This window comes from Corythoichthys intestinalis, chromosome 9, assembly GCF_030265065.1.
Source record: "Corythoichthys intestinalis isolate RoL2023-P3 chromosome 9, ASM3026506v1, whole genome shotgun sequence".
NCBI lineage: Eukaryota > Metazoa > Chordata > Actinopteri > Syngnathiformes > Syngnathidae > Corythoichthys > Corythoichthys intestinalis.
The window spans coordinates 10,739,723-10,748,555 of record NC_080403.1 but is presented as its reverse complement, the minus strand read 5'-3'; the positions used below and the strand labels follow the sequence as shown (position 1 = coordinate 10,748,555).

The window sequence follows — 8,833 nt, the reverse complement described above, 5'->3', positions numbered from 1 at the left end:
CTTTAACAGCAGCAGTCCCCCTTAAAGAGCCCGGCGTGTGTGGCTGAGGGCTTCCACATGCTGGTTCCTCTTCATGCGGCCTCTGTGCTCTACTTAAGGTGGACCGGGATAGATGTCGCCCATGCAACGACGAGTTTCATTGAGAACAGGCAGCATAGGGTTAATTCGTATCTCAGTGCTTTTTCTATCAGAGTCCCCTCAAAGTGTTTGTGATGCTTTGACTGGGTCTCCGTGAACTTTATGAATCTTTTATTTAATTGCAATATGATAATTTCCAGTTAAAAGAAAAAGCATATTAAATTCATCACATAATTTATCATTAAATTTCTCATGATTGCATAATTCTACTCTAGTCTAAAAATTCAATGTAAATGGGCATTATAAGAGTTCAATGCATTTTCTCTTAAGTTGTTTGGGTGTAGTTGGCTGCACACTTTACTTCATGCGACTTTGTGCTACTGTAAGAATCTTAATCTAATCCTTTTGGGGAGGATTTACCTGAACATAACCGTTGTAGACAGTGGCAGATGAGCCAGTAGGACTACTATCAAAAGTTAACCATCTTTCAAAAGTTTTGTTTGATTTTTTGACTTCCTTTGAACATGTGATTTTTCTGGAATTCATTCATACATCTACACCCCATCATTTTTGCATTTGTTGACAGAGGTTTTTTTAGTAATTGACCTCATTATGGGAGACTGCCAAGAAAGCAGCCGGTGCAGTAATAGGAATAGGACGCCAGCTTGAAGGCATGATGTGACTGTCCACATTGTTGAAAGCTTACAGTGATGAACTTCATTCAGAACCGATGGAGCATCTTTACATGATGGAGTAAAAGGAGAAACAACAATTCACAGGTATGTAGTTGATATTTTGAAAGTATCAATGGGTTGTTTTAGTCTTGCTGTCTAGGGACGATTAAGACATTTTGTCTGCCTACTCTTGTATGTAGACACTGTAAATCATTCAAACAACCGGAGGTAATTAAAAATAGTAACATTTGCTCCTAATTTGTATCGGGTAAAACTGAAAGTTCAATTATGGGTCATAATATTTTCATGTTAAGGTTTTCATGGGACATTGAATATCTCCTTAGTCATTTGAAAATTGTATTACAAATAGTGTTGCAATAATCAAAACAGTAGTTGTGTAGCAGAAGGTCACAAACAAATGCAACATATTTTGCCTGTGTGTTGAATTTCTACTCAAAACACGAACAGATGTTGCGGAGTGTCTAAATAGAGCGGATTAGACAATAGGTCGTGTACGGAATCGTATTGAAGGTATTTGGAGGTTTATGTGACGTCTTTTGTCTGCTTAACCATCTAATAATGAAATTTAAAATGTCTGAATAATGTTTCTTTGAAAATCTTCTTCACGGATGTACCGGCATTCATTATTCAGTTAATATGTGCTACCCCAAATGCTTTCCGTCATCTTTTCTACAGGTGTTGGATTCCACCGACAAAGAAAATGGAGTGGTCCTCTCTCCTCGTCATTACTCTGGCATTCCGTCTCCCTTCACTTGGAAGCTTTTCAGATTCCCACGGCAACCACAGTAATTCATTTGGGAGGACAAAAAGCACTGAGGCCATAACACAATCAATGAGTGAAGTCATCCGAGGAAACAGCAGTGTGCAGGCCACTGGACATATATTGAATAGTACAATTCCTCCTATTCCAGAGGAAACCAGAAAGGAACTAACTGGAAGCCAAACTACTGTCCTTCCTCACTCAGTCAATGGAGCAGTCGACACAAATTCTTCAGTCACAATACTCAATCGCTTTCGTGTAAAATCAAAGGACAGTATTTTGGAGGGCAGACACACAAAAGTTGATAATGCTCATATAGGTAAGTTACAGCTGAATCAATATCACCCACGAGACCACTCGATTTTCCTCCTGAAAAGTTTAAAATTTCCTTATATCTTCAGGGACATTGTATAAGTTGATGTTATGCTTTTAGTATTGCAAATTGCTCAAGCTTCCATGCATACCTTGCCCCCAAAACATCCTGCAATCAAAAAAATTAAATAAATAAAAAAAAACAGCAAAATATTGTATGTGAGCTTGATGACAGCACAGACAATGACAGAGTGAACATTTTTGACAAAAAAAAAACAAACAAAAAACATTTTTTGCAAGATGATTCAGGAGACTAATTGACTGCGTAGCATTTTAAAAAGATATTTCAAATTTCTGAAGGGTTAATTTAAATTGATATCTCACAACGACAGAATGAACATGTTAACATCCAACTACACTTTGCAAGCAATTTTTATGGACCTAGACACTCTTTCAGCCTCCTTTGAGGAAAAACAAAATACTGTTCATAATGGTCATATTGTCATTCAAAAAATGAGCGCTTTCTCAAAGTGGTAGTTACCCCAATATGCCAGGGTGGACAGCAATTTCAGGCGCACATGGGAATGCACGATTTGATTCTGATAATAAGATACATGTACAGATGACCAGCATGACTTGTACAAGTATGTCTGCAAATGTCTGGCCACTCACCATAAGACCTCAGAGTTTCTTTTTTCTACAATGTGATTTTTACAGCAATTCTGACAAGGTCATCAAAAGCATTTATGATTGACTCACCAGTTTAAAATTTCCTTCACTATATAATCATTATCATTATTGTAGCATTACAATTTTACATTTTAAAGTTTTGCACACTTAAATATCACCTTTATTATTGCATTGGCTTTCATATGCATTGGATCAAACATTTGTATGTTCACTCTGTCATGGAAAACTATACAAACATATACAGATAGATGCAATGGTATTTGACTTTTTCTATTTAATCTTATCTATTTTTATATTTAGGATATTTTTATTGCAATGGGAAAATATCTCAGAATGTTCTGAACAGCACTGTGTATTATTTGCATGAGTGGTTATCCAGCACAACTGCGAGTACGGTAGCTTAGTTATTATGACGAGTGCCATTACCAACATTACAGTGTGCAGTTAGTTCAGTAGTTCATTCTACAACCTTCATATTCACAATATTTACTGTGACCTTATTAAAAAAAAAGTTAGTCTGGAGCTTTAAGTGTTTGGAGTTTTCAGTGGATATATTTGCAGGCCCAAAAGAAGCCCACAACATCATTTTATATACTTTTTCACAATTAAAATTTAGCAGGGCTGTCATTAGCACTGTTTCCTGTGGTATGTCAAATTTCATTTTCACTTTACAAGTACTCAAAAGTACCTGCGTTGTATGCATTCATTTCACCTCAAAAGTTTCATGATTAATCACTGATCACTTCTAGTTCAGTAAAATCGACCAGAAAATGATTAATCATAAATAAGACTTATCTTATCTACCTTTCAGGTATGGACCACCCTTCCGAAACCCGTGTGCTTTCCTCGGTAACCAATTTGTCAGGATCTGGACGACCCTGCATTCAAAGTCATTGTGTTGTTCTCACCAATTATAATGGCACAAACCTGCAGTGGGAAGACATGAAGCGCACACTGGCATTCGCCTGGGAAATCCACGTCTTTGGCTCAGCCGGCCTCTTCATTTTGATGTCGTCACTGGCCGCTTTGGGAATGGCCGGTGTATCCACTCTCCCTTACCCCCACTGTGGTGCTCTGATGCTGGCTAACAGCACCATGATTGCGAGTGGTGCTCTGCGAGCCATTCACCTGCTATTGGATCCTTATGGTACTCGTCAGATCGTGTCTCACACTACGCTGGCAGCACTGCAGAACATTCCCATGCAGCTGCTCCTGTGGGCTCAGGTCACCCTCACACTTGTCACTCCCAGGAGGTTCAAATTATTTCTTTTCCCAGTCATTTTACAGCAGCCTCAAGTTGTTGCAGGGCTGGTTGTGTCTCATTGCACTGTTTTGTTGGCAGCAGACTTATATTTCACTGCTTTCTTTCCACTCATTCCTCTATTTCTGCAGATTCTTTCACTCTGCTGGGGCCTTCCATTCTGCCTAGAAATACTGATGAAGTCCCTTTCCTATTTAAATAAGTGTTTCAGGTCATCACTTCCTCGCGGGGTGCCTCTACAAAGGATTGAGAGGTGTGCTAAAAGAGTAATGGCGGTTTGTGCCTGCCTTGGTATTATGTGCTGCAACCTTCAAATTTGTAGTCTTCTCTGGCTGTATGGCCTGATGGGTAACTGGAGGCGCTTCGGTTGGTGCTGGTGGCTCTGCCAGTTTTGGGCCAGAATCCTTGAATTAGCCTGGGGTTCCTCATTGCTGGTTTTGGGATCCTGGATATTCTGGATGCCTGCCAGAAGGCGCAGCAGACGACAGAAGTCTAAAAAGAGGGTCAAAAAGACAAGAATGTGGGACAAGGTTTTAAAAAGTTACCGAAAAGGGCAACTCAAAAGAACTGAGAAGAAATGGAGAGAACTGATGCCAAACAACCTTGCAAAGAATAACTTCTCCCCGTCAAGTTTCAGCAATAGCATCATGTGTCCGTATGACGACCAACCATCTGTCATTGTATCAGAATACAAGCATGATCCTTCTGGCAATAACAATTTTGACCCACAGCCTTCACTCATGTGGCAAAGAGTTGGTGAGCGAGAATGTATTCTCTCGCTTATAGAATTTGACACGATACCCCCATCTCCCATTAACCTGAGGCGCGGCGTTGACAGCGCCCTTCATCATGGACAGCTTCTGGCCGGAAGCCTGTTCACACCTCCTCCTCCTTCTTGGATGCATTCCGATGGACAGAATGGTACAGCGACATTCCCCCCGGCTTATGTTGGCTACGGCTGGATGATGGATACCGAATCCATCCCTGCATCTCTTGACCACTTCCAAGCTCGAGAGCCAACATGGTCAAGCAATGTGGCAACTGATCATGATTATAATGGGGACTCAAAGAATATATATCAGGAAGAAGAACTTATTTCAAGGTTCTCAGCAGAGACACATCAAAATGATTGGTCTGATGAAGATGTAACAGACCTTTAATGTGTTTGTCTTACTTTGTCATATGTTTCCCAAATATCCTGGATTTGCATTTCATTGGATTTATTGCCCATTTACTGTATTTGCTCATATGAACAACAAGAAATGTGCTCACTTTAGTTCACCTACTCTACAGGATATGGCACAATTGAATAATATGAAGTAGAAGTCAAGCACAAAGTGACTTGAGACTGATATCCATTCAAAAAAAAAAAAAAAAAAAATCCAAAACGACATCCTACGGAAAATTCTAAGAAGTCAAACAAGAAAATATTGCTGAATGATACACAGAAAAAAATGTGAGTATTCACAGTTGCGAATTAATATTATTTGGTCCAGGCATCTGTCAAGAAACTTGAGTTTACAGTTATGATATTTCATTACAAAAAAAACCACAATTAACAATCCTTTTTTTCCATTTGTAATGTTGTAAATCAAATGCACTACATACTGTAAATCATCATGGTGAATTTTTAATGTTCATTCATTCATTCATTTTTCGAGCTGCAAGTTTTGTATTTCTAATAGACTGACAATTGGAATGATTACCTATAGCATATGTATCCTTGAATTTCATGTATAGTATTATATCATTTGAATTTGTTTTTTTACTGAATGGAATGCTTTGAATAAAATACATAATATGAACTTTCTTTTGCTTGTATCTTTTGCTTTGATGACCAGTAATTTTTCCAATGTTCTCTTCACTGCCACTGTCAACAAAGAGTCCAGCTTCATGCCAACCACAGAGCTGGCCCGGCAGATTAGTTTGTCCTGCTTACATGCTCTCCAGTACTCCACAGTGTAAAAGAAGATGCTAGCTCCCACAGATTGGTAAAACATCTGCCACATGAGTTGCCTGCAGATGTTAAATGGCAGCGGCCTCCTCAGGAAGTACAGCCTGCTCTGGCCCTTCCTGTACAGGTGGTTGATGTGTGTTATCCAGTTCAGTTTATTGTCCAACTACAACCTGTGGTACTTGTAGGAGTCCACACATTCCACCTCCATTCCATCGATCAGAATTGGTCGCAATTTTAATCTGGACTTTCTAAAGCCAATGACCAGCTCTTTTGTCTTTGAGGTGTTGAGCTGCAGAGGGATTGTGTTGTTCCAGTTCGTAAAATCCCTCATCATGTTCCTGTAGTATTCCTTTCTCTCATCCCAATGCACCCAACGATGGCTGTGTCATCGGCGAGCATCTGGATGTGATCCAGCTCAGAGTTGTAGCAGAAGTCTGAAGTGTACAGGGTAAAGAGAAGAGGGGCCAGTACCGAGCCCTGGGGTGCTGCTGATCACAGTGTCAGACTGAGTGTCCCTCAGTCTAGCCTACTGTGGCTTGTCGTTGAGGTAGCTGGAGATCCAAGTGACCAGGCAGGGATCCACTCGCATCATGTTCAGTTTGTCCTGGATCAGAAGGGTCTGGATGGTTTCAAAGGCACTTGAGAAGTCCAGAAAATGAATCCTCACCGTTAGAGCGCTCTTGTCCAGGTCCAAGTCGGCTCACTGTTACAGTTAGAGGAGAGCTCCTCCACACTGACACCTGCCCGGAATGCAAATTGGAGACAGTCCTGGGCATGTTGCACCTGCGGAGGAGGATCTGCTCCAATATCTTCATCAGGTGTGAAGTAAGTGTCACCAGTTGGAAGTCATTCAGTGTGCTGGACTGGTTCCTCTTAGGAACTAGAATGATTCAGGATGGCTTCCAGAGGATGGGCACTACCCCCAGCAGCAGGCTGAGGTTGAAGATGTGATGCAGCGGTTCTCCCATGGTTCAGCAGCGCAGAACTTACCTTTTGTAGACCTTCCTCGGCTGTCCTCTGACCTGGTCCACGGGGATGAATGATAGCAGTTGTGGTGGAGTGTGGGAGGAAGAGGAAGGAACTGTTACTGTGTATCTAAGGGAACGTGTGCAGATGTTCCTCAAAAATCTCCTTCTCCTGTGCGGCACTTACTTGCTTTCACTGGCAATAAACAGACTGAAGTAAAATTATCCATCTCTTCTCTTGAATAATGGTCAAGTGTCAGTTACATGTCCCTAATTACCCGACAACAAGCCAACAACTACATCTTCTACTAATAGCCCCTCAATATCCCGAGATTTTGTTCCCACTTGTGTGCCCTCTGGTGCATTTGCAAAGATTTTGAAACATCCACGAATTTGTGCTGTTCCATAGACTGGACTAAACCCAAAACGCCTAAAATTCCTGCACTTCGCCACTCAGAAATTCCATTAATCTCAGTACTTCTGATTTTCTATAGCTATACCATCAACACGGATACCTGCTAAGACTAGAGCTCACTCAGTCGTATTAAAACCACATTATGAATTTCCTTATGTCCCACAATTCCCTATGGTGCATTAGATTTACCAGTTAGCACCTACAGTACTCTAAAACCTCCTTCAACCATCACCACTATTACTGCCACCATAGAAGCCATGCTAACCACAGAAGTCCACACTCAGCATGACTAGAAGCCTATTTCGTCTGCAAAACCATAATTTCATAATCCGCCGTTACAATCATTCCAGTCCTTTCCACAGACTCTGCCAGATGGACACATGAAAATTTACATGGTCCTGAAAACATCAAACCAAAGCTCCTAGTGTCACATATTTACTCCTGTGTTTATTAGATCCCTGCTTTGTCTTTCCTGGGAACGTTTTTTTCCCCAACAACAAAAGGCCCTGTACTAAACACACCCTGATCTACCGGTATTTTAAGCTCCTCAAAAGATGCCTTTCCTTTTCTGGTCCTCCCGCCAACCATCTCTCATACTGTATTACAAATAATTAGAGCATTGGCTCTAGTACTACGCCATGCATGGTGCCTCTTGTCATCCAAGGTCACAATTACAGGAGGTGGTGGTGACTACGGATGTTTATCCAGGAGTGTCACGGATTAATACGTGAAGATCACTTGTTTTCATCGCACTAAACAGTAAAATTACATTTACCTTGACTGGGAAATAAATGACATATACATATATATATACAGTGGGGAGAACAAGTATTTGATACACTGCCAATGTGTATCAAATACTTGTTCTCCCCACTGTAAAACTTTTGCACATATATATATATATATATATATATATATATATATATATATATATATATATATATATATATATATATACAGTGCCTTGCAAAAGTATTCGGCCCCCTTTAACCTTGCAACCTTTCGCCACATTTCAGGCTTCAAACATAAAGATATAAAATTTTAATTTTTTGTCAAGAATCAACAACAAGTGGGACACAATCGTGAAGTGGAACAAAATTTATTGGATAATTTAAACTTTTTTAACAAATAAAAAACTGAAAAGTGGGGCGTGCAATATTATTCGGCCCCCTTGCGTTAATACTTTGTAGCGCCACCTTTTGCTCCAATTACAGCTGCAAGTCGCTTGGGGTATGTTTCTATCAGTTTTGCACATCGAGAGACTGACATTCTTGCCCATTCTTCCTTGCAAAACAGCTCGAGCTCAGTGAGGTTGGATGGAGAGTGTTTGTGAACAGCAGTCTTCAGCTCTTTCCACAGATTCTCGATTGGATTCAGGTCTGGACTTTGACTTGGCCATTCTAACACCTGGATACGTTTATTTTTTAACCATTCCATTGTAAATTTGGCTTTATGTTTTGGATCATTGTCCTGTTGGAAGATAAATCTCCGTCCCAGTCTCAGGTCTTGTGCAGATACCAACAGGTTTTCTTCCAGAATGTTCCTGTATTTGGCTGCATCCATCTTCCCGTCAATTTTAACCATCTTCCCTGTCCCTGCTGAAGAAAAGCAGGCCCAAACCATGATGCTGCTACCATCATGTCTGACAGTGTTTACGCCAAACATATCGTTTTGCATTGTGGCCAAAAAGTTCCATTTTG

General features: G+C 40.5%; 1 protein-coding gene across 1 annotated transcript; it reads left to right on the top strand.

The window, feature by feature from the left end:
- The first annotated feature begins 211 nt into the window (after positions 1 to 211).
- On the top strand, positions 212 to 7,921 carry LOC130921310 (proline-rich transmembrane protein 3-like). Its single transcript, XM_057845018.1, has 3 exons — positions 212 to 857; positions 1,449 to 1,852; positions 3,347 to 7,921. The coding sequence occupies exons 2-3, from the start codon at positions 1,474 to 1,476 to the stop codon at positions 4,954 to 4,956; spliced, it is 1,989 nt and encodes a 662-aa protein (XP_057701001.1). The 5' UTR covers positions 212 to 857; positions 1,449 to 1,473; the 3' UTR covers positions 4,957 to 7,921.
- The last annotated feature ends 912 nt before the right edge of the window (positions 7,922 to 8,833 follow it).